General features: G+C 43.3%; 1 protein-coding gene across 4 annotated transcripts in view; it reads left to right on the forward strand.

Moving 5' to 3' along the window:
- The window catches only part of HIBCH (3-hydroxyisobutyryl-CoA hydrolase), a 1,291,623-nt gene that overhangs the window by 932,375 nt on the left and 331,859 nt on the right, over positions 1-27,389 (forward strand). For all 4 annotated transcript variants that reach the window (XM_068244938.1, XM_068244939.1, XM_068244937.1 and 1 more), the window contains one exon: positions 9,155-9,241. In XM_068244938.1, the coding sequence (XP_068101039.1) occupies positions 9,155-9,241 (87 nt within the window). The remainder of the gene's footprint in view (positions 1-9,154; positions 9,242-27,389) is intronic.

The raw sequence follows: 27,389 nt of genomic DNA on the forward strand, positions 1-27,389 counted from the left end.
AGGGAAATTATAGCCTGATGCGGGAGAAATAGAGAGTGATAGGGAATGGGAGAGGGGCAGGGGAGTTGGTGACATAGAAGCCAGCATTATCAAGGACCTGACACAGCTCATAGTCACTCCCCCCTGTGCTCTCCTTTCACCCAGGAAGCCCAGCTCTGGGGTGTTAATGGCCCTAAACTATGTTCTGGGATGCAATTTACAGCTTCAGTAAAATCTGTTTGCAAATAGGAGTGATAGATTAGAATCTAGAGCCAACAGTAGGTTTTGCTATGTTAAACCAATACACCATTGAGAAACTGGTTGCACTGAAAGAAAAATAACTATAGTTCAAGAGGTAATGGTCCCTAAACTATGTTCTGGAATGCAATTTACAGCTTCAGTGAAATCTGTTTGCAAATAGGGGGGATAGATTAGAATCTAGAGCCAACAGTAGGTTTTGCTATGTTAAACCAATACACCATTGAAAAACTGGTTGTCTTTGCAATTGAAAGAAAAATAACCGTTCTAGGTCAGATATATTATTGACAATGTGAGCTAAATTTCCTAAGTCTACTTCTGACCGTTATAGATATATGTATATGTCTTCTGTTTTTCAAACGTTAATCTCCACATATGGAAAGATTTTGCTGTTTTGACAAGTATGTTAACTGGCTTATTTTTCAATAAACACCCTTGGAACGAAAGAAAAATGACTATAGTTGTAGAGGTAATGGCCCCTAAACTATGTTCTGGGATGCAATTTACAGCTTCAGTATCTGTATATAGAAAGGAGGAGGAGAGCGCCGGCACTGCTGTCATTCTCTTTATTCAAAAGTCCATAGCATAGTACATTACATCAATGCATATACAAAAAGTTGTGACACATACCATTAGGTGACTGTGGATGCGGTGGGTGCGTGGGGTGAAGAGCCTATGTTCTGGGATGCAATTTACAGCTTCAGTGAAAACTGTTTGCAAATAGGACGTATAGATTAGAATCTACAGCCAACAGTAGGTTTTGCTATGTTCTGGGGGGCATTGGGAAGCCTCCCCGTGGCGCTCCTGGATAGTGCTTATGTAGCATGAACTAATGCGGTATTGGTTTTAACCCTGCAAACTTTGGCATGTGAAAGCAAATGCTTATTTGCATGAGCTATGTCTCGTGAGTAGCCAATTAGGCCAAATTTGCAAAGCCAGATTTGTCAGGTGTTACTTGGTTTGATGCACACATAAAAATTCTCTATGAAGTGTAGTGTTAAAAAGCTGCAGTTATTCCTGTAATCTTACAACCTCAACATAATCATGCAGCAGCTTCAGGGACAGGGAAGAAGGAGAAAGAGAGAGAGAGCTCTCAGCTGTGAGTGTATCCTGTAGTGTACGAACAAGGCAGCATTAGGGAAACTGATCCAAGCATCAGGAACAGGCAGTGTGTGAGCTGTACATGAGCAGAATCATGTGTGCATGTTCTGCTCTGAGGCTACTTACACACTAAGACGTTACAGGTGCACGTTAGTGCGCCTGAAACGCTCCCCCAACGCACAGCAATGTAACACAAGTGGGCTGTTCACACAGCCCACGTTGCGTTACATGTAACGCTGCACGTTGTCGGGAAAGTGCAGCATACTATGGCGTTAGAGCGGCTATAGCCGCGTTAGACTGTTTGCACATGCTCAGTGGGGGGCGGAGAGGAGGCGGGGAGAGCCAGCTACAGTAGCCGCGCACATGGCTACTTAATATTCACTGCACTGGCGGCCGCTGATTGGCCGGCGGGACCACGTGATGCGGAGTGTCTCGCTCCGCATCACGTGGTCCCGCCGGCCAATCAGCGCCACTCTGGGAGACCTTATAGAGATAGAGCCTCCTAACGCGGCTCACTCTACCGTCCTCTCCTGCACCACCATACGTTGCGTTAGGTGCACGTTATGCGACCTTAACGTTGCACCTAACGCAACGTCTTGGTGTGCAAGTAGCCTGAACATACTTCTCCCTCTTGTGAACATACCTCTCTCTGCAATGTCTCTCCCCCCTTCCCCCACATAGCTATCTCTTCCACAGTCCGACTCCTTCATTCTTGATCGAAATGCCCGGGTTACAGTGCTCAACCCCGCCCCTCAGTGTCACATGAAGAAGAGAGGAGGGGCGCTCTCATCTCCTCTATACACACAGCCAGGAGACTGGGGACAGCAGGCAGCAGAAAGCTGATTATAAACAGCTCATCTGCTCCGCTCATCTTCCCCAGCAGCCAGCCAGCAAAGTGGTGAGTGCAGCATGATGAACACAGCGGGGGTAGTGGGCGGCAAGCCAGGCAATACACAGACCTGCTCCTTGTGCCCCACCCAGACAGCAGTGAGCTCCGCCCAGAGGCTCCAGCCTCGTGAGCCTATGTGTCGGCCCAGCCCTGACAGGAAGCAACACTTTATACTGAGGTCATCAAATGGGAATGGACATGCAAATTCCCACACAGGTGAATGGTAATCAGTCACAAGCTGACAGCAGGAAAAGGCAGACAAAACTATGCAACCTGCATGAAAGGAATTGCAGCTCAGCTGCAACAGGCAATGTTTGAATTCACAAGAGCATCTCAAGCTGCCATGAACTGCAGAGCTATTGCAGATGGAATCAACACTTAATGTGAGTGCAAGCAAAGCTATGCAAGCAAATGCATGTAAAGAAATCAGAACTGCTTGGCTGCAGTACAACTTCAGCCAGCAGTACATGCTGCAGAAGCGATCATGACACTGAGTTAACAGAATCCCTTGTGCTTTTTTCCTTTCCTCTTGCATGGTGCGACAAATTGGCCAGAAATGGCCCTGCCTGGAGGGATGCAACTACTTAATTGAATGTGGAGACAAGAATTCTTGATTCTTTTATCCTGGAGGCATGTGATTGCTTTATTTCATTGTTTCATCTGGAGGCATGTGATTGCTTGATTCTTTTATCTAGAGGCATGTAAATATGTGATTATTTATCATTATATATTTGATACTGTAATACATTGATGGATATACATGTTGAATGTCATGTGCCACAGTGGGTTCCACCAGCTAGCCGTTGTGCGCCCCCCTTCCCCCCCCCCCCAAACAAAAGAAATTTAATAAATAAATCTGAAGCTGGAGCCACTACGAGGTGGAGTAGAGAGTTGAAGGTGTTAAAAGTTGTTTAGGGTTATAGGACTGAGAAATGAGTAAGGAGAAGAATGCAAGGAAAAGGGGCTACCAGTAAAAAAGGGCGCACATGGCTAATGGACAAAAAGGGTGCCGCCATAGAATGCAATGCAAAATATCGGCTATTGGGCGCCCGGCAGGAAAAAAGGGTGCCCGAGAAATAGCGGTTGCAGGGATCGCGTTAACAAAAGTTTTCGTTTACAGAATAAGGTTTATAACAAATATCGTTTACAAGTTCGTTTTGACTTTGTGTTATACTTTTTTTCACACTTATAATGCGTCGATTATAGTTTTATTAACTTACTAATATATTGCTTTTAATATTACCGTTATTTTAAGAATTCTAATGCGTACGTGACTGTAAGGCTATTTATTCTATTATATATATGTATATATGTATATATGTATGTATATATATATATATATATATATATATATATATATATATATATATGTATATATATATATATGTATATATATATATGTATATATATATATATGTATATATATATATATATATATATATATATATATATATATATATATATATATGTATATGTATGTATATATATATATATATATATATGTATATGTATGTATATATATATATATATATATATATATATATGTATGTATACGTGTGTATATATATATATATGTATGTATATGTGTGTATATATACACACACACACACACACACACACACACACACACACACACACACACACACACACACACACACACACACACACACACTTGCAAACGTATTCGGCCCCCTTGAAGTTTTCCACATTTTGTCATATTTCTGCCACAAACATGGATCAATTTTATTGGAATTCCACGTGAGACCGATACAAAGTGGTGTACACGTGAGAAGTGGAACAAAAATCGTACATGATTCCAAACATTTAAAAAACAAACAAACTGCTAAGTGGGGTGTGCGTAATTATTCAGCCCCCTGAGCCAATACTTTGTAGAACCACCTTTTGCTGCAATTACAGCTGCCAGTCTTTTAGGGTATGTCTCTACCAGCTTTGCACATCTAGAGACTGAATTCCTTGCCCATTCTTCTTTGCAAAACAGCTCCAGCTCAGATTAGATGGACAGTGTTTGTGAACGGCAGTTTTCAGATCTTGCCACAGGTTCTCAGTTGGATTTAGATCTGGACTTTGACTGGGTCATTCTAACACATGGATATGTTTTGTTTTAAACCATTCCTTTCTTGCCCTGGCTTTATGTTTAAGGTCGTTGTCCTGCTGGAAGGTGAATCTCCGCCCCAATCTCAAGTCTTTTGCAGACTCCAAGAGGTTTTCTTCCAAGTTTGCCCTGTATTTGGCTCCATCCATCTTCCCATTAACTCTGACCAGCTTCCCTGTCCCTGCTGAAGAGAAGCAACCCCTGAGCATGATGCGGCCACCACCATATTTGACACTGGGGATGGTGTGTTCAGAGTGATGTGCAGTGTTAGTTTTCCGCCACACATAGCGTTTTGCATTTTGGCCAAAAAGTTCCATTTTGGTCTCATCTGACCAGGGTACCTTCTTCCACATGTTTGCTCTGTTCCCCACATGGCTTGTGGCAAACTGCAAATGGGACTTCTCATGCTTTTCTGTTAACAATGGCTTTCTTCTTGCCCATCTTCCATAAAGGCCAACTTTGTGCAGTGCACGACTAATAGTTGTCCTATGGACAGATTCCCCCACCTGAGCTGTAGATCTCTGCAGCTCGTCCAGAGTCACCATGAGCCTCTTGATTGCATTTCTGATCAGCTTTCTCCTTGTTCGGCCTGTGAGTTTAGGTGGACGGCCTTGTCTTGGTAGGTTTACAGTTGTGCCATACTCCTTCCATTTCTGAATGATCGCTTGAACAGTGCTCCGTGGGATGTTCAAGGTTTTGGAAATCTTTTTGTTGCCCAAGCCTGCTTAAAATTTCTCAATAACTTTATCCCTGACCTGTCTGGTGTGTTCTTTGGACTTCATGGTGTTGTTGCTCCCAATATTCTCTTAGACAACCTCTGAAGCCGTAACAGAGCAGCTGTATTTGTCCTGACATTAGATTACACACAGGTGCACTCTATTTAGTCATTAGCACTCATTAGACAATGTCTATGGGCAACTGACTGCACTCAGACCAAAGGGGGCTGAATAATTACGCACACACCACTTTGCAGTTATTTATTTGTAAAAAATGTTTGGAATCATGTATGATTTTCGTTCCACTTCTCACGTGTACACCACTTTGTATTGGTCTTTCACGTGGAATTCCAATAAAATTGATTCATGTTTGTGGCAGTAATATGACAAAATGTGGAAAACTTCAAGGGGGCCGAATACTTTTGCAAACCACTGTATATATATACATACACCTTTTTCTATTTATATTATTCATGTGTACGTGATTTTAAAGTTATTTATTATATTACAAATATATAAATTATTCTATTCATGTTATTTATAGTGAAGTATTTTAAGGATTAAATATATTATTGTTTATATGTGTGTAAGGGTGTTTGTGCGGTGGGGATGGTTAGGGTTAGGCACCAACAGGGGGATGGTTAGGGTTAGGCACCAACAGGGGGATGGTTAGGGTTAGGCACCACCAGGGGGTGGTTAGGGTTAGGCACCACCAGGAAGGTCTTAGGGTTAGGCACCACCACAGGGGTGGTTAGGGTTAGGCACCACCAGGGAGGTCTTAGGGTTGGGCACCACCAGGGGGGTCTTAGGGTTAGGCACCACCAGGGGGGTCTTAGGGTTAGGCACCACCAGGGGGGTGGTTAGGGTTAGGCACCACCAGGGAAGTCTAGGGGTTAGGGATAGGTACAGGGAGGGTTCTGTGAGAGTAGGGTTAGGCATAGTTACAGTACAATATACACCACCAGGGGCGTGGTTAGGGTTAGGCACCACCAGGGGGGTCTAGGGGTTAGGGGTAGGTACAGGGAGGGTTTTGTGTGAGAGTAGGGTTAGGTATAGTTACAGTACAATATACACCACCAGGGGGGAGGGTGGTTAGGGTTAGGCACAACCAGGGGGTCTAGGGGTTAGGGATAGGTACAGGGAGGGTTCTGTGTAAGAGTAAGGTTAGGTATAGTTACAGCACAATATATGTAAAATATACAATTTATTAAATTATGTATATTTAAACAAAGAGGGGGTCTAGGGGTTAGGGATAGGGAGAGATCAGTGTTGGAAACAAATTACCTCCCTCAAAAACCTTCAAATCATTTAAGTTATATGGTCCCCTTTAAAGTCCTCCTAATCCTTATCTCTGTACTTGTTCCCAGGATGTGGGGATATCCAAATAATATTATATATATAGCACAATAATAATCATTTGCTGAATATATTTTTGTTGAAGTGATTAATCCTTGATTCCCCTTGTGAATTATGTGATTTAGTTTGGAGTGCATTCTACCATATCATATGGGACTGAATTTACTGTATTTTCTGCTGTATAAGACGCTCCGGATTATAGGACACACCTAGGTTTAGAGGGCAAAAGCCAGGGGAAAAAATATATACTAAACCTCCATGGCTACAATTACTAGGTAATGCCTAATGATGTTGATCCAGGGATTTTATCTGATTGCCATCTGGAGTCGGGAAGGAATTTTTCCCTTTAGGGGCTAATTGGACCATGCCTTGTAAGGGTTTTTTCGCCTTCCTCTGGATCAACAGGGATATGTGAGGGAGCAGGCTGGTGTTGTACTTTATACTGGTTGAACTCGATGGACGTATGTCTTTTTTCAACCAAAGTAACTATGTAACTATGTAAACCTGGTGCACAAAAAGAAAAAAAAAGAGAAGAACCCATCTGGGCCACAAGCAGTGAGATAATGTCTCAAGAACAAATCAGATCTCAGTAGAAAATGATATAAACTTTATTGACAAACAACCAATTCATAAAAACAATTAAAATACAAGTCTCCTGGTCCGTGCCAATTATAATTAACACTATCTCCCACTAGTAAAATTTATATAAATCACACTCAAAATATACAATAATCAAATAAACTGGTATAGTGAGGTGCCAAGAGAAATCCAATTATGTGCAATAAACACTATTCCCAATACAGACGTAAACCTGTACGATCCATAACTGTCCATGTATATAATCACATAAGGTGCCTAAGTGCAATATATTGTGATTCTGTGTATGCCCGCGTCCCCACCGAACAGTGTGGGTGCACGCATACACACAAAGTGTGCAAAAATGCCTCACGTCTAATTAAGACTGAAAACCCCCTATAACTAGCATAACAAAAACACAATAGACATGTGTCCTAAAAGAAGGATTGAAAACAGATATATCTACAGAAGTGCAGAAGAAAGTAACAAAGTTGTAACAACAAAAGTGATATATACAGCAGAGCCAGTAATCATACCGCATATATATGCAGTGAAAGTGCTAAGTGCAAGTATATAGGAAGAAGACCTACCCATAAAGTGCATAAGAAGAGCACCGCTTACCAGGGAGAAATTCCGGTGGGAGACCCAGGAGAAAGGCTAAAAGCCAACTCGCATATATTGGCCAGGCCCAGGATTTGAACCCAGGCCTACCATATGGTAGGCTGCTATCCTAACCATTATACCACCAACATATAACAAAAGATACCACCATTATACCACCTTTGATTTCTACTAAACCTGGTGCGTCCATATTCCAGAAACATCTTGTACATGTTATCCCCAAATGGTGTCGTCCTGTGTCCCCCATGTCTACCCAGGTGTCCTCCTGTGTGCGTCGTGTCCTTCTGTGTGCCCCATGTGTTCTTCTGTGTGCCCCATGTGTCCTTGTGTGTGCCTCATGTCTCCTTCTGTGTGCCCATATATCCCTCAAGTGTGCCCTGTCTACCCCATGTGTCCTTTTGTGTGCTCTGTGTCCTCCTGTGTCCCCCTCGCATGTCTCCGCTCTCCCCTCCCCACATGCATCTGCTCCTTCCGCAATGCCTCCGCCATCCACCTCTAATGTCCTGGCCCCTCTCCTTGTCTGTAGTGGCAGTGGCTTGCCCGATACATGCCACCGCAAAAAGACTGCAGCCACTCGGCTTCCCCATACACCCTTCCTCTTGTATGCGGCTTGTACTGATCCCGTCGTCAGTAGCCCCGCACAAGAGGAAGCGTGTACTTCACCTCCAAGGGTTTTCCCAGACCCAAAACCAGAGCAATAATGCTCCTTCCATTCATTTACCTATAACTTTATTACTACTTATTACAACAAAACAATCTATATCTTGTCTTTTTTGCCACCAATTAGGCTTTCTTTAGGGGGTACTTTTTGTTAAGAAGTATTTTATTCTAACTGCATTTCAATGGGAATAATATTTCTTAGTTTTTGGCCATTTTAGTTTTAAAAATAAAACGTTACACTGTGGATACAACCCACACATTTTATTTGCCCATTTGTCCTGGTTATTGCAACGTTTAAAATATTTCCCTAGTACAATGTATGGCACCAATATTTTATTTGCAAATAAAGGTGCATTTTTTTTTTCAATTTTGTGTCCATCACTATTTACAAGCCCATGATTTAAAAAAATGACAGCAATATATCCTCTTGACATACATATTAAAAAAGTTTAGTCCCTAAGGTAACTATTTATGTGTTTTTTTATGTTAAAAAAACCTGGGTACTATGGGAGAATGTGGGAGGGAAAGATTTATTTTTAAAAGTGGGACGTCCCTGCAAGGTAAAGCAGGAATGTAGATACTTGTCCTGGGGGAGGAGAAGTGGTTAAATGCACACTGCTTTGCCTGTATATGACTCTGATTATTAAATGCTATAACATCTACAGTTTTTACTGTATAATTCAAAATAAAACACTTTTTAGAAGTGAAAAGGAAAGGTAGAATATCACATGATTAAGCTGCCACATGTTAGTGGCAGCTTAATCATGTGATATTCTACCTTTCCTTTTCACTTCTAAAAAGTGTTTTATTTTGAATTATTTGCATCATTATAGGTGGTATTCTAAGATGTTGTTGATGTAACTTCTTTTCTTTTCTTTTTATAAGATTCCATCTCTTGAAAAAGATCTTATAGCTATGAAGAGACCATCCAAAGAAGATATCGCAGACTTGCTTAATTGTTATCAGAACAAGGTATGCAGTATTTCTGTACAAATTTCCCCCCCTCTTCTCAAGTTCATTTGGTTGCACCATTATCACAGGGTCTATGTCTGATAAGGTTTGCAAGTTTTGAATTTATTTAGTCTTGCTTTTACTTCTTCCTGCGTTAAGTATTTAATATTTAAAGCAGAAGACTGGGACCCTTCCATATCTGTAAGATGCACCAAAGATGTTTTCTTTGTGAGAGCAAAAGCAAAGAAACATTTAATAGTTCTGCCCTTCTGAGGTTGTCCACCATTGAGTTTCATACTGTAAGGCCTGACAGGTTATGTCCCCAATCAGTCTGTATGCCCCAATCTATTGCCACGGTTCTGAGCCCGTCCCACGGTCTTCACCTACAGACAAGCCCCCGCGTGAACAGGACACGTTATTTGTCTCCTGACTATGGTTACTCCCAGGTCTTAATGTGCAAGGCATACAGACTGAAGTAGAGAGCACAATAACCCACCAGAACCCCACTGAGGCAATAACACAGTTCAGTAGTTCATAAGTATCACACAGGGCTATTACCTTGATTCAGGAGGATGAGGCCCTCAGTGTTGATTGCCAGTAATGACAGATGTATCAGGGACAGGCAGTGAAGGATCCAGGCAATATATGAGAGAGTTCATGCAAGGTCCGCATGCAAGGTTATTCAAGCAACAGGCAAGGACTAGTTCAAGTATACTAGAGTGTCCAATAACAAGCAATGTTATGTCCAGGTAACATGCAAGAGTGTCCAGTAAACAAGCAGAGATCAGTCCAGGCGGCAGCCAAGGGTATCCAGTTAACAAGCAGAGGTCGGTCCAAGCAGCAGGCAAGAGTATCCAGTAACAGGCAAAGGTCGGTCCAGGCAGCAGGCAAGATTATCCAGGAATCTAAGCAAGGGTTAATAACCACAGACAAGAATGGTCAACAACAAGGCAAGGGTCGAGATTCAGTAATTCAACAATGTGAGTGCGCACCCAGCAACTAGCCACAGCTATGCTTATCACGGGCGATGACTGAGAGCACTCGGCAGGTTTAAATACAACTTTCATCCAATAAGTGGCCGGCCACAATCCGCACTTCCAATCACACAGCGGTACACCTACCCACCGCGCTGTCACCTGACCGGAGTAAGCTCACTATTGTTTAGATCTGCGGAGGGCGTACTAGGGCGTACTCTGCCTATCAGAATGTGCGGCCTGTGTTCAAACAGGAGCATCATCAGCGGGGAACAAGCGCCGAGACCTGGAAGTGACTGATTCTGCCCGGGTCTGAGCGGAAACCCCATCAGCAACAGGCAGGCTTCTTATACATACCTCATCTTTTATGAGTCCTATAGGGTCCACCTTTCCTGTGGGAAACAGTGGCCAAGGATTGAAGACGTTTGTGCATGTGCAAGAATAAGTGCTTTTGAGCAAAACAAAAAAAAAACCCAAATCATGTCCATTGCAATTTAAAATGCCATTCTAGCTCTCTTCCCTGTTGCAAGAAGTAAGCAAGAAGCAGCTTGATTTTCCCACAATCCTTTGGGGCAAAAGTAAGACATTGCTCTTCCCAGAAGTGTGAACAGACAGCACTTCCCCCATACATTGGCGTCTTAAAGGGAACCTAAACTGAGAGGGATATTGATCTTTCCTTTTAAACAATACCAGTTGCCTGGCACTCCTGCTGATCTCTTTAGCTGTAGTAGTGGCTGAATCACACACCTGAAACAAGCATGCAGCTGATCCAGTCTGACTTCAGTCAGAGCACCTGATCTGCATGCTTGTTGAGTGGCTGTGGCTAAAAGTATTAGAGACACAGGATCAGCAGGCGAGTCAGGCAACTGGTATTATTTTAAAAGGAAAAATCCATATCCTTCTCGGTTTAGGTCCCCTTTAAGAGGGTGGCACAGGGAGTGTCAAAGTATCAGCCGCTGGAGGGGACCAGGAGGCAGAGAGGGCAAAGAGAGGATCGGGAGGCAGCAGAGAAGGTAAGGCGGGGGGAGGAGGGGGGTGATGACCTATTCCTAGCCATCTACACTGGTTGTACCTATACCTGGCTACACCTGTCCCTGGCTATTTAAACTGGCTGTACCTAAAGCTGGCTATCTATTCCTAGCATTTCTTCCAGCTGCATGCTATACTCAGCAGAGGATGTTACCTGCTTCACAGCCAGACAACCAGCCATGCACTTTCTCCCTTCTGGAGATCAGCATCATCTGCGGCACGAACCATCATCTGCAGCACAGACCAAGTACGATGGCAGCACACAGACCAAGTACGATGGCGGCGCGCAGACGCAGCGGCTTCATGCTACTCACATAGGTGCTCTCTTCTATTAATTTTCTTCCTACTGACCTTCACTGCCTCACAAGCAAACGCAAGCATCCACTACAATCGCCAGGAGCTTCTACAGATCGGATCACGCAGCGCAGGAGATTACTTTAACACGGAATCAATACTACAGTAGATTCTCAGATCACCAGGATTTATGTTAACTACTGCTATCCTCGGAAATAGACAAGAAAGAAAACGAAGTAAGAGGAAATGCAAGAGAGGTAAGCGATCAGGACTGCTAACTCGACTGAGAGCTACTCCACATAAAACCCCTCTTCCTAGTGCACTTCTTGCAAATGTGAGGTCCCTCGCAAATAGAATGGATGAGCTCCGACTGGATATCTCCACGTATAAAACTATGAAAGACTGTTGCCTTATGATCTTTTCGGAGACATGGCAGGACCCCTCTGTACTAGACTCTGCAGTTGAGCTTGCAGGTCACTCGCTTCACCATGCTAATCGAACTCATGATTCTGCCAAGAAAACAGGTGGAGGACTGTGTGTCTATATCAATAATGCTTGGTGCACTAAGTAACCATAATCATACATCAAAGGTCAGCGCAGATTTAGAAAGTCGTATGTAGGGAATGATAAATTCTTCACCACAATATATCAAATGCTCAGAGGTAGGTATCCACCAAACATCAAAACAAGAAAAGGCTTACCAGCTCCCAACAACCCACATTATAAGGTTGTAAAATGGCACAGACTAGAGTAATCAAGCTGCCTATTGATCGTCAAAAGTCTAGGTGTTTTTTGTTTGTAATCTTGTTTTTATTACTAATAGCATTATATTTTTTACACCATTCTTTGCTATTAATATGCTATTTGCATATTGTTCTGTTTTTCACTTTATTTACACATTTGGGTGACTCTTTCCTATTTTGATTAGTGATGCCCTTCTGAGGGAGTTTTCTTTTACCCCACCCTCTTTTCCCAGACTAAAAGCTGTAAATTTGGTGCCTGCCGCCTGTTTGCCTTTTGTCCTCTGATGATGCAAGGCTGCAAAACCGGTCGGGAAGGTAACAGGCGGCACCATTGTCTATTGATCTACGATTGACCATTACATGTGCGCTAATCTTCCGGGGTTCCCAGTTTATGGGCCCCGTATGTGAGTTATTGTTTTTATATCTACTGCCCTTTAAAGAAATGTTATCTAAATAAACGGGGTTACGCTTAGATATTGCCGTTTTTGGTTTCCTATATAAATTCCTGAAACTTTACCTCCATACGGATGTCCACTGGATCTTCACGACGTCTGATGTTCCCTGGACGTTATCTGTGACCTGAGCCATTTTACAACCTTATAATGTGGGTTGTTGGGAGCTGGTAAGCCTTTTCTTGTTTTGATGTTTGGCGGATACCTACCTCTGAGCATTTGATATATTGTGGTGAAGAATTTATCATTCCCTACATACAATGACTTTCTAAACCTGTGCTGACCTTCGATGTATGCCTGACTTCTGAACTTTTAGACATTGTTCTTCTCAGCGGCGGTTCCATTGTTCCTTGGTGCCGATATATTTGCTATTATAAGTAACCATAATCAACAAGTCTTGTTCTACTGATATGGAATATCTAATGCTGAGATGTTGACCATTTTACCTACCCAGGGAACATACAGTTATTATTAGTATAGCAGTGTACATTCCACCTCAGGCCAATATTAAGTCAGCAAATGAACAACTGTTTGATGTCATTAGTAAGCAACAGAATGCATTAGTAACATTAGTAAGCACCCTGATGCAATTTTCATCATTGCTGGAGTTTTTAACCAAGCAAATCTTAAGAATGTATTTCCCAGATTTTATCAGCATGTGGACTGTAAAACCAGAGGAGAAAACATCTTACAGCATGTCTATTTAAACATAAAAGGTGCCTATAAGGTCACCCCACCTCCCCCAGATTTTCCCACACAATACAATCAGATTGGCGGCAGATATCCCCACAAAATGCAATTAGATTGGCAGCAGATATCCCCACAAAATGCAAATAGATTGGCGGCAGATTTCCCCACAAAATACAATCAGATTGGCGGCAGATATCCCCACAAAGGCTGGTCCCCTGTTAGTGGGGCCCCCAAGCTGGAAGAGGGAAATTGTGCACAGAGCGGCAGGGAGGGGCGGGGAAGCCTCCGCCCCCTCCCTCACCTAGGGCCCCCCCCCCTTCTACGCTCCCCCCCCTCCAGAATTGCAGCCAGCCAGCGGCAGCAGCGAGGAATAGCTTACCGAGATCAGATCGATAGCTCTGTGTGTCGCTGCTGGTCTCCGTCTCCTGCACTGCACTGTCTAATCACGCTCTCACAGGAAGTACTGCGAGAGCGTGATTGGACAGTGTCAGTGCAGGAGACCAGACCAGCGGCACGCAGCACTATCGATCTGATCCCCCGCTGCTCCCGCTGGCTGGCTGCAATTCTGGAGGGGGAGCGTGGAAGGGGGGGCCCCTAGGTGAGGGGGGAGACTTCCTCCCTTCACCGCCGCTCTGTGCCCAATTTCCCCCCTTCCTGCGCTTTGACCCCTCCTTCTCAGCTGTGGGACCCCTAGGAGGCGGGGCGGCCAGGGCCCACGGATGGAAAAATCAGTGGTTCGGTGGCTCAGTCCAAGCCAATCCAATCCAAAAAAAGCTTTATTGGCAGGACCAAATATATTTAGCATTGCCAAAGCAAAACGAAGCATTAACATGGGGGGGGGGATAAGGGAAGGGTATAGGGGGTTGGGGTATGTATTCCTTAGGGTGTGGGGGATGTAAGGGATAATATGTGGGGCTGGGATATACAGCTCATGGGTGGTATTGGGGGTATATAGTCCATGTGGTATCATGTTCCTCTCAGTTGGTGACACCCTGTGACATATCGGGCAGCTATTTGACCGGTTGTTTCCTCCTCCCCCAGTAGGATGTAGAGTTTCCTCTCCTCCTCTGTGGAGGTAAAATCCTGAATGTGGGCGGAGAGTCTCTGGAAGTGGGCGGTCCTCACAGGTGCGTATTTGCTGCAGTGTAGCAGGAAGTGGGCCTCATCCTCCAAGACCTCTTCTTTTGGCTGATTTAATATTTGTATTCTCCGGATCTCCTCCTTAAAGCGGATCCGAGATGAAAAACTAACTATAACAAGTAACTTGTCTATATATATTATCTAACGTTTAAATAGTTTACACAGCAAATCTAGCTGCAAACAGCTTTAATAGAATAAGATTGATTATTCCTGTGATACAATGACAACAGCCATGTTGTTTGTAAACATTACACAAAAGCAGGCTTATCTGCATCTTGAGCAAAAAAAACTAATCCCCCTCCTCCCCTCTGCCTCTGAAATCTCTGGCTAGTAATACCTCCCCCTGCCCAGACTGAGCTCCCATGAGCCCTTGCTACTGTCTGAAAGTGCATTGGCTCTCTGAAAACCTGTGGGCGTGGCTTCTTTAGTTTATAGGGAATTAGAGTATTAAAACAAAAACAAAAAAAGTATTTGGCTTGAGGAATGCCCTATAAACAATAGGAAAGGAACACAATTATGCAATGATTAAAAGTTCATCTCGGATCCACTTTAAGCTGTGAATTCTCCTCCTGCAGTTTTTGAAGAGCTACTTTGATATCACACAGGGTTTCAGTGTGCTCAGATTTCAGCCTGGCTAGTTCTTCTCTCAGTGGGTCATTTGCATTTTTCACACCTTGGCTTCTTTGAGTCTGTTCCCTGAAGAGAGTGAAGGCTGTTTCCAGTTTGGACAGACAGTCTCTGAGGGACAGCACACCTATCTTGCTTCAACGGCTGTGCCAGGTCTAGCCTGTATGGCTGATACAGACTTAAAGCGGAATATAACCCTGCATTTCAACTTTGCTCTAAAACATTATTTACAGTATATTATATGCAACCAGCATTTTTTTTTTTACTAGACCAGCATTGGAAGGGTTACACAGGGCTTTAAAGTCCCTAGAGATTTCTGCAACCGAATCCGAACTTGAGTTAGATACTTTTTGTTTACAAATATGTGTTTATTATGACTCATCTCTCTCACTGAGAAGGAGCTTGGAGGACAGCCAAAGAGATGTATCTATTGATAAACAGTTACACACTAACTAAATAGAATGTAACCATCTGAATGTCTGCACGGAACTTAAAACCTCTGTGTTTAACCCTTCCAATGCTGGTCTAGTAAAAAAAAAATGCTTTTTGCATATAATATGCTGTAAATAATGTTTTAGAGCAAAGTTGAAATGCAGGGTTATATTCCGCTTTAATGTAAGCAAAAAAGTGAAGATGACCAGCACTTGCCAATTCTTAAAAAGCAGGGTATTTATTCACAAAGAAAGTGAACAAAAAATAGCCATGACATCTGGACTCCCAGAATGTAACTATAGCTCTTGATAGTAGATATAGCTCTTAGCTGCAAACAGTAGCATGAGGACTTCCTCCAGGATAGGTTACGCCTCCATTGCAGCCCAATTCCAATCACAACGGACTGTCGCCGTTTCGAACGGATAAACCGCTCTTTGTCAAGTGAAAGCATGTCACTATTGCCTGCCTAAACTCTATTTATACCCCTCCCCCTAGGCTATAGCCAATCGCTACAGAGGTGGACCTGATGGGGAACTGGAAGCAAACTCCAAAACATCCAATCACATACCTGGATAGGCAAATTTGAAAAGCCGTTAACTGGGAGTGTAGAAAACGTCATGTCTACCAATCACGTTTCAAAACGTCATCTTCATGCGTAAAAACGGTCGCATTAGACGCGTCAAAAAATGTCGCATAATTATCACGCAAGCCGCATTGGCATCATGCGTACAAATTTACGCATCACCTACATATATGTACGCATGGATAAGATCAATGCCATCTAGTGGCCACATAGAAGAATGCACCTCAAAAAACCCTTCTGCTTTGCCTTATGCTCTCATTAAATACCAATAGACACATGGGTCCTAATATTGGACATCCATACATACCGCCACATTTAGGTTTTATTTGAGGGACTGCAAAGCAGCATAGGATATCCAGGTATTGTTCACAAGATGTGTTGTACTTCCATCCTATCATCCTAAAAATTAAAAGGAATTTTTTAATGAAAACACTTTATAAAACAGGGGATGAAGGGGTCATTAAAAACAAAATGACAAAATTAGTGAAAAAGTATAGAATGGGCTGCAATGTGGCGATCAACCTTTACATTAGTCAATAAAGTCAAATTACAGGTAATAGATCATATTCCCGGTTTAGACCCCGGGGGTGCAAAGTCCCCAATTGTCTGATCCACCATGCTTCAGCCTTAAGAAGTAGTTTTAAACGATCCCCACCTCTCCTTGGTCTATGAATCTGCTGCAATACTTGGAAACGTAATGACACCACCCCATGTGACCTTTCAGTAAAATGGGCAGAAACCGCCTGTTCCATTCGTTTTTTTCTAATCGCGGATTTGTGGGCAGAGATCCTGTCTTTCACCCTCTGAGTGGTTTGGCCCACATATAATAGCCCACATGGGCACTTTATACAATATACTACAAATTTAGAATTACAGTCAAAAAAACCTTTAAGTGGGAAATTTCTTCCACTCAGAGGGTGTCGGACAGAGTCACCACCCAAACCATTTCCGCATTGGACACAATCTCTACAGGGGAAAGTTCCCCTCCTTCTCGTGCCTGTGTTATCAACTGAAGGACAGCACGGTGGCGTAGTGGTTAGCTCTCTCGCCTTGCAGCGCTGGGTCCCTGGTTCGAATCCCAGCCAGGGCACTATCTGCAAAGAGTTTGTATGTTCTCTCCGTGTCTGCGTGGGTTTCCTCTGGGCACTCCGGTTTCCTCCCACATTCCAAAAACATACTGATAAGTTAATTGGCTCCCCCTAAAATTGGCCCTAGACTACAGTACTTACACTACATAATATAGACATATGGCAATGGTAGGGATTAGATTGTGAGCTCCTTTGAGGGACAGTTAGTGACAAGATATATATACACTGTACAGCGCTGCGTAATATGTCGGCGCTATATAAAAAATACTAAAAAAAAAAAAAAAAAAAAAAGGACCCAAATCTGACCTTACTAGCCTGTCCCTAAGTGAGGGTGCCCGTCTGAAGGAGAACAAAGGAGGGTCCCTAAATTCAGGAACCCTCGGAAGTCCCTCCCTGAGAATGGACCATCTTTGCTGTATAATACCCCTGACCCGACTTGAAATCGTGCTGAACCTCGAGATGAAAGGAATCATACCACTGTTTTCTCTTCTCTTCTTCCCACCCCTCTGGCACCCCCCTCCCACTTTTTTTAGAACCCCTTCCGGATAACCTCTCACCCTAAATTTATCTCTTAATTCCTCTACCCGTAAATCACATGTAGTTGGATCAGAAACTATTCTCTCGACTCTCAGTATTTGAGATCTAGGTATTGCACTTTTTAGAGATAGTGGGTGAAAGGAGTCAAAGTGTAGAGTGGAATTTCTATCTGTTCATTTTCTGAAAAGGTCGGTGACGAACCTTCCTTCTCCACACTTGACCCTAACATCCAAAAAATCAATACTGGTACTGCTGACGTGTGACGTCAACTTAATAAAAGGATACTTTCCGTGCAAGTCCAGGATAAAGGCATCAAGGCTCGAACGTGGCCCCACCCACAAAAGAAAGACCTCATCAATATATCTTACCCACATCCTTGCATGTGCATGAAACAATGGATGCGTATAAACGAACGCCTCTTCATATGCTTCCATAAAGAGGTTCGCATAGCATGGGGCCACGTTCGAGCCCATCGCCGTCCCCCGGACCCGCTCGTAAAAGACATCACCAAAAAGGAAATAATTCATCGTCAGCACTACCTGTAAGAGAGACATGAGGAAATCACATTGCTATTTGTCAAAATCAGAACGGGTGTCAAGGACATGTTGTATTACCTCCATTCCCTCCCGGTGGGGAATGGAGGTGTACAAACTCTCCACATCCATGGTGACCATAAGAAAATCACCTTCAGGGTAAGGTTGAGATTTCAATAATTCCAGAAACATGCCCGTATCTCTCACATACGAGGCTTGAATCTGTAAATACGGTTGGAGAACAGCATGGAGAAAGATGGCCAGAGGGGATAACACAGAATCCATCCCGGAGACAATAGGTCTCCCCGGGGGATTCTGTAGATTTTTGTGAATTTTAGGTAAGGTGTAGAACACCGGTGTGATAGGATGTTTTTTTATCAAGAACTTTGCCAGGCCCTCATCAATAATTTCCTTTGAAGTTGCTTCCTGTACTAATCTCCCTATTACTCTCTCTCTCTCTATAAGATCTGTTCTGTATATAATATTAAATTAGTTTTGCTCCCTTGTTTGTTATAATCTGCATACAGAGTTTCTGCATTGTCTTTTAGTATCAATCTCTTAATTGCCTTCCTTTGATCGTTGTTTGTGTCTTTTGGGTATGTTATCTTTAGGGTTCCTGACCTCCTGCTGGCTCTGCCTTCGGTCTCTGAGGCTTTGGTCCTGTCTATGCTGCTCTGCTTTTGCATTTCCATTATCACAGTACTTTTCTTATTTTATATCTTTGTCTTTCTATTATATTGTATTGGCAAGTTTATGCAGTTTATGCAGTTTTATGACAGAAAGCCCTTACCTTGGAAAGGGCTTGTGTTCTGTTCCTCTGGATTTCTGGAGGTGATCAGTCTGAGAGGGCAGGGGTCTCTTTAGCAGTCTGCTTGTTGTTACTCCATAAGCTTGTTTCTTTTCTTTTTTCTGGATGTCCTTGTTTAAAGTTCTTTAGTCCATGTCTTTAGTTCTTTAGTTCTTCATTCTGTCTGTATGTCTGTTCTTGCTTTTGTGATGTCCTCCAATTTGCTCATTACAAGGTATAAGTTGTATAGAATCAGGAGCTCATCTTCAGTGCTGCTTACTCACTGCTTAGTCTATATCTTATCTGGTTCCAAGCATTGCATAACAGTGCATAGCATCATCAACCCAGCTTAGAGCAAAGCAGGAAAGCAAGCGAGGAGCCATAGAGTAGGCAGTGCAGGTATACTTGCGTGACCACCTTGGTGCAGACAGTAGTGGACTAGATGGAGGCATAGAGTGCTGGGGTTAATCCAGGTCGGCTGCCCTTACAGCCGTTTTGCCCTTTACCTCATAAGGGGGCTTCTCGCCGTTTCTGGTCCCCTGCAATCGTATGGCCGGCGGGCCTCTCACTCCCGCTGCGTGCGGCACACTCGTTGGCTTCTAGTGGGGAGGGAACGGCGTCTTCCGCCTTTTCAGGCATGCCTCCTTTCCCTCACATCCGGCCTTCTTCCGCCGATGTCACAATCTCCCGTCGTGCGCATCTGTGGTCGCCAAGCAACCGCTATGCGTCCAAGTCGGGCACTGTGGCCATCTTGTGGCCAATGTCTAGAAAGCACTCCAAAATAACTAAATATTTACCTCCACCTAATCCTACTGGCAGAAAAATAGAAAGATGACGTGCTTTTAACCGGAGTTAGTGACAAATACCCTTAAATACCTTTAAACTTGTAATATTGGAATACATTTTTTTTTTGCTACTGTACAAATTAACTGGCTCATAAATATATATCATAAATAGTACAAAAAGGCACGTTCAAACACATGAACAAATCAGAAACTTTTCTTATTTATCATAGATTAGTACCTCTCTACTATATTTGGCTCTATCTTTGTTTTTTTAAAGAATTAGCCTACTCATATCGTTAAGTACATTTCTTCAGGGTCCACTCTATTCAAAATTATTTTTTATTATGTTGTCAGGGAAGAAGGGAGGTAGAAGGAGGAGAATCTCTTTACAAAAAAACATGTAAGATTATTACGCTCATTTAGCCCTAATGGGCTTAAGGCTTCCGTGATTCTAATCAACCAGGCCTCTTTTTGCAATAAACTTTTTTCCCTAGACCTATCCCCTTCATTTCAGATAATAACAGAGGCCCTGAAGCAGGGGTGGAAATGTGTTTTTATGTGGCACACAATTCAATATCACTATAAGTGAGCACATGTATGGCTCAGTGCCAGTGTGCTCTGTCTGTGAACTATCAGACACACTCTGAGAAATGCAGCAACATTTCAAACACAATTTAGTGATAATAACGGAGGCCCGGGAGCACTATTGTGCTTGTAGTGGTAGGCACTGGGCACAATGGTGGGTGCTTGTGGGCTGAGGAGTGTCGCACACACACAAAAAAAACCAGCAAAAAGATGAAGTAGCTCTCAGAAGGGCTGTTTGGGATGATTAAACAGCAATCAGCCAGCGAGGATCAAAATAAACAAGCCAAGCTTACGTTTTCTCTATCTCCAGCAAGCTCTGTCCCTTCCTCTCTCTATTCCAGCTGAAGACAGACTGGAACATGGCCAAATCTGCTGCATTTTTATCGGGGGTGGGGGAGACGGTGAGAGAATGCAGGCTAACTGGCTGCCATGTGCCTGCTGACTGTGATGTAAGGGGTCAAAGTTTAGCCCAATGATGATGTGTGGGGATGGGTCAAATAGCGCCAAGTGCTTGCAGCGAGCATGAATACCTGATCTTTGCCGAATAGCGCTTGCCGCCGAACTATTCGGGCCACCTCTAGTCTTTATATATCAGAATGTTTAAAGTCTCAGAAATTTGATGAAAACATTTGTCCCATGTTTGTTGCACAAACAGGCAGTCCCACCAACAGTGATGCATGTCGGCTATAGGTGCAGTACAGCTCATTTTGCAGGGGTAAAATACCAATCAAATAAGGTATTTTTTTCCTTAAAGACGATATTTGAGGAGGCCTTTGCAATATTGAGGAATGTCCTATTCCATTTTAAATCGATATCATGGCATGCTGGAGGTTAACACGCTGCCCATTTTTCCATAGGAGGAATAAATGAAGGAAGTGAGTCGTACCAAATAATATGATATAATAGAGATATGAGATCGGGCTTATCTGGCCCTAATAGAAATTCATGTTCAATAGCGGACAAATCCCAGCTTGGTAATCCTTTAATAATAGAATTTATATAGCTTCTTATCTGAAGATAGCAGACAAAACTGCTGTTAGGTACCTTATATAAGGATTTAAAAGTGTCCCATGAGATCACTTTGTCTCTAACCAACTGTCTAAGCTTAAGAATGTTAGAGGTCTTCCATGTTTCCCATCCCACCCCAGAGATAGAAAAAGGAAGTGCCGGGTTGCCAAAGATGGATTCCAACAATGCATGCAGAAAACAGTATTTAGCTTTTTTATTTCATTGTCTCCATGTTGTAGTTGCAGAATCTATGATGGGAGAAGCAAGCATTTTAGTAGATAGCACTTCATGAGGTGGAAGTCATAACAGATCTCCAATACAAGATTCAATCACTTCATTGTCATTGTGTAACACAACAAAATAACTTTTCATGACAACCCCATGGTGCAAATAAGGAACATAGTGATGGTAACAAAGGTAGAAAGAGAAGAAATTATACAAGTATGCCAGGTATTACAGATATTTTAGCAATTTGTACTCAGTGTTAATAATTTCAGAGAGGATTCAGAGTTCATCAAGTTTATGGCGGATGGGAAAAGCTGTTTTTCAGTTTTTTGTTTTTTTTTCTGTAAACGGATTGATCTAAGATGTTTACCTGATGGAAGGAGCTCAAACAAGGCATTTCCAGGGTGAGTGTTGTCCTTGATGATGTTACAATATGGCATAGTGATCTGTGCTTCTAAAGTTACCAATCTAGGAGGAGATGGATTTATCCGCCAAGCCATATTCTGCACCAACCTTGCGGCTTTATAATAGGACATAAGGTTCGGCAAATCGGCACCTCCCTGGGCCCTAGATCTTGCTAAATAAGAATATTTAATTGTAGGATGTTTCCCATGCCATATACATTTATTCATTTGAGGCTGAAGAGAGGTGATATCTTTTTTGTTTCTATGGGTATTGGAAGAGCTCTAAAAAGGTAAAGTATTTTGGGGAGAATAGACAATTTGACCGTATTTATACGACCAAACAATGATAAAGGATAATCATGCCACGATAATAAAAGCTGCCTCAATCTTTTAGGGGAGTATAATTTATTTTATATAAGTCAGTTATATTTGCCGATATCGTCACCCCTAGCTATTTAAGACCATTTTGTTTGCAATTAAAACCAAAAGCTTTGTGAAGAGCTTGTCGCTGAATTTTGGAAAGACATATAGGATTGGCCTCCGACTTTGACGTATTTACCCTGAATCCTGAGACAGCTCCAAATTAACACAAGATCTGAACAACGTTGGGCAAAGATACCTCCAGACTGGAGTGGGAGAACATGGTATCATCTGGGAACAAAGAGACCGAAAACTCCTCCCTCCCAACCCAGTTGCCCCAAACATCTGTAGATGCCCGAACTTTTTGGCCAAAGGCTCCATACACATAGCAAAAAAGCAGGGGTGATAAGGGGAACCCCTGCCTCGTGCCATTTTTAATCGTTATTTCTTCTGATGTAATCCCCATATTGCAGACCTTAGCAGAGGGAGACGTATAGAGACTGCACACTGCTTTTTAAAAAATGAGTTCCCACTCCAAATCCTCGTAAATCGACAATGCATCCTGTTACATAGTTACATAGTTATTTTGGTTGAAAAAAGACATACGTCCATCGAGTTCAACCAGAGAAAAAAGTACAACACCAGCCTGCTGCCTCACATATCCCTGTTGATCCAGAGGAAGGCGAAAAAAACCCTTACAAGGCATGGTCCAATTAGCCCCAAAAAGGAAAAAATTCCTTCCCGACTCCAGATGGCAATCAGATAAAATCCCTGGATCAACATCATTAGGCATTACCTAGTAATTGTAGCCATGGATGTCTTTCAACGCAAGGAAAGCATCTAAGCCCCCTTTAAATGCAGGTATAGAGTTTGCCATAACGACTTCCTGTGGCAATGCATTCCACATCTTAATCACTCTTACTGTAAAGAACCCTTTCCTAAATAAATGGCTAAAACGTTTTTCCTCCATGCGCAGATCATGTCCTCTAGTCCTTTGAGAAGGCCTAAGGACAAAAAGCTCATCCGCCAAGCTATTATATTGCCCTCTGATGTATTTATACATGTTAATTAGATCCCCTCTAAGGCGTCTTTTCTCTAGACTAAATAAACCCAGTTTATCTAACCTTTCTTGTTAAGCGAGACCTTCCATCCCACGTATCAATTTTGTTGCTCGTCTCTGCACCTGCTCTAAAACTGCAATATCTTTTTTGTAATGTGGTGCCCAGAACTGAATGTTAAATGCCTTCTCTGCATCCACCGATAGGAGCAGGGAAGGCGTTTGACAGGAATCTGCCCAGCAAAGAAGGCCCAGGTTTGCGCGAATATTTTCCATAGTCTGATGGCCCATAATGAATCCCGTCTGATCTGGATGAATTATTTGCTTGAGGATTGGATTCAGATGGGACACCAAAACCTTAGTGAAAATGTTTGTTTTAATCAAAGATATAGGGCGATAACTACCACAATGACATGTATCTTTATCAGGTTTTGGAATAACGATGATATGCACCCATAACGAATCAGCAGGCCACTCTATACCTTTAACCTTCCTGGCGGTAAGCCCGAGCTGAGCTCTGGCTATGCCGCCGGAAGGCACCGCTCAGGCCCCGCTGGGCCGATTTGCATGATTTTTTTTTTGCTGCACGCAGCTAGCACTTTTCTAGCTGCGTGCAGTGCCCGATCGCCGCCGCTACCCGCAGACCCCGTGCGCTGCCTGGCCAATCAGTGCCAGGCAGCGCTGTGGGGTGGATCGGAATCCCCTTTGACGTCATGACGTCATCCCGCCCCGTCGCCATGGTCTTTGAATGGGATCTCCTGATCTCCGATCGCCGGAGGCGATCGGAGGGGCTGGGGGGATGCTGCTGAGCAGCGGCTATCATGTAGCGAGACAAGGTCTCGCTACATGAAAAAAAAAAAAACATTTAAAAAATGACTTTGCTGCCCCCCTGCCGGATTTTGACAAACCGCCAGGGAGGGTAAACATGATGTCATTAAACATGTTGGTCAAAATAGGACAGAGTAGGGGGCGTGTCCGGCGCGTCTAGCTGAATGGACGTTTGATCGCTGAGCTCCGCTCTCCATCTCCCTAACAACGGCACACGGCGGAAAGCCATGGCATCTAAGCCTCAGATAGGCGATCTGACGGGGGAAGCTCCAATGGACATGGATGCCTCCTGAAAACGCAAAAAAAAACAGGCCCTGCCAAACTACAAAAGCTGCCGGACTTCTTCTCCTCCATTCACCGACGCACATCCTCTAAAGATGGCGCCAACCACGCAGTCTCTGGGAGGGTCAGCAGAAGCCAGCCTCCCTTCTCAGATGGAGCAGAGACAGGCCCCAAAACTACTTCTTTGCCGGATGATGACTCCCAGAGCCCGTCCTCTCCCTCATCAAGGAGCCCGCTGAAATCCATGCAGAAGCTTGGAGACACTTTTTGCACGGTAGGCCTCTCTCCCTCCCCAGCCCCGAGCCTCTTAGCTCTGGAAAGTTTTCCAGCTACAGAGCTGGCCGCTACACAAGTGTTTATTAAGGACATGCTCATGTTGTTTAAATCCTCACTTATGTCTGAAATGTTTACAGCTACTAACAAGCTACAATTCTCAATAGATTCCTTAGGGGACAGAATCTCCCTTACTGAAGATAGAGTATCTGCAATAACTGAGGGGCACAATAACATGATTGATTCAGTGAATTCCCACTCTGATGATTTGCAATGGTTAAAAGCTAAGGCCACAGACCTAGAGGACCGGAATAGGAGATGTAATCTCAAGCTCAGAGGAATAGAAGAAGCGGTTTCTGCAAGTGATTTAAGAAAATTCATCCAAAACATGTTGAAAGCTGCACTGCCACACTTTTCTGAAGTGGAATTAAAAATTGCTAGAGCTCACCGCCTCCCTAAACCTAAACCCCTCCCGGACTCTGTTCCTAGGGACGTGATCATTTGTTTTCAATTCTATCACGTCAAAGAAGAGCTTATGCAGTACATGAGAGTTAAAGAGACTCTGAAGCGAAAAAAAAATTATGATATTATGATTTGTATGTGTAGTACAGCTAAGAAATAAAACATTAAGATCAGATACATCAGTCTAATTGTTTCCAGTACAGGAAGAGCTAAGAAACTCCAGTTGTTATCTCTATACAAAAAAGCCATTAAGCTCTACGACTTTCAAAGTCGTGGAGAGGGCTGTCTTCTGACTTTTATTATCTCAAGTGTAAGTGAAATATTTACTTTTTCCCTTGCAGAGGAGAGGTCATTAGTTCACAGACTGCTCTGAAAGAATCATTTTGAATGCTGAATGTTGTGTAATCTGCCATATTATAGAATGATGCAATGTTAGAAAAAAAACAGTATATACCTGAAAATAAAAATATGAGAATATTTTCTTTGCTGCTAATCTTCTAGTAATTATTCATAGTACACAACCAATTCACTATATCATATATTTTTTTTCGCTTCAGTGTCTCTTTAAAGGCAAGCCTTCTGAGCCCTATGAGAAGACTGAACTTTTTTCAGACTTATCTCAGGCAACTCTAGCATTATGCAGATCACTAGCTCCTGTTACCAAGATTTTACACAACAACCACATTGTCTATAAATGGGGTTTTCCAACCAAATTAATCCTTTCTAGAGGCGGTAAATCATAAGTCATCTCTTCTGCTGAAGAAGGCGAACGCCTATTACGCTTCTGGAACTTCCTTTCTAAAGGAGTCAAACTCCTTGTCCGTGATTGAGTTGGGCCGAACCTCCGATTTTAGGTTCGCGAACCGGGTTCGCGAACTTTCGCGGAAGGTTCGGTTCGCGTTAAAGTTCGCGAACCGCAATAGACTTCAATGGGGAGGCGAACTTTGGAAAAAAAAAATTCTGCTGGCCACAAAAGTGATGGAAAAGATGTTTCAAGGGGTCTAACACCTGGAGGGGGGCATGGCGGAGTGGGATACACGCCAAAAGTCCACGGGAAAAATCTGGATTTGACGCAAAGCAGCGTTTTAAGGGCAGAAATCACATTCAATGCTAAATGACAGGCCTAAAGTGCTTTAGAACATCTTGCATGTGTATACATCAATCAGGTAGTGTAATTAAGGTACTGCTTCACACTGACACACCAAACTGTTCACTGAACAGAACAGGTATGCAGTGGCGGGTTCACTGAACAGAACAGGTATGCAATGGCGGGTTCACTGAACAGAACAGGTATGCAGTGGCGGGTTCACTGAACAAAACAGGTATGCAGTGGCGGGTTCAGAATCAGAATCAGAATCAGAATCTTTATTTCGCCAAGCACGACTGGGTCGTGCCCAGAATTGGGCTTGGCACGTACAGGGTACTGATACACAATATAGTTACAGATACAGGACAGGACATGCAGTAGGAACAGAACTTACAGAATACAGAACATTATATAACATTTATGCAGAGGAAGACAATGTGGCACTGAACAGAACAGGTATGCAGTGGTAGGTTCACAGAACAGGTATGCAGTGGTGGGTTCACTGAACAGGTATGCAGTGGCAGGTTCACTGAACAGGTATGCAGTGGTGGGTTCACAGAACAGGTATACAGTGGTGGGTTCACAGAACAGTTATGCAGTGGTGGGTTCACTGAACAGAACAGGTATGCAGTGGCAAGTTCACTGAACAGAACAGGTATGCAGTGGTGGGTTCACAGTACAGGTATGCAGTGGCAGGTTCACTGAACAGGTATGCAGTGGTGGGTTCACAGAACAGGTATGCAGTGGTGGGTTCACTGAACAGGTATACAGTGGTGGGTTCACTGAACAGGTATGCAGTGGTGGGTTCACAGACACAGTACAGGTATGCAGTGGTGGCTTCACAGAACAGGTATGCAGCCAGGAACAAGCTAAGCCTAACTAATCTTTCCCTATGAGAGACAGT

Source organism: Hyperolius riggenbachi, chromosome 7, assembly GCF_040937935.1.
Source record: "Hyperolius riggenbachi isolate aHypRig1 chromosome 7, aHypRig1.pri, whole genome shotgun sequence".
Taxonomy (NCBI): domain Eukaryota; kingdom Metazoa; phylum Chordata; class Amphibia; order Anura; family Hyperoliidae; genus Hyperolius; species Hyperolius riggenbachi.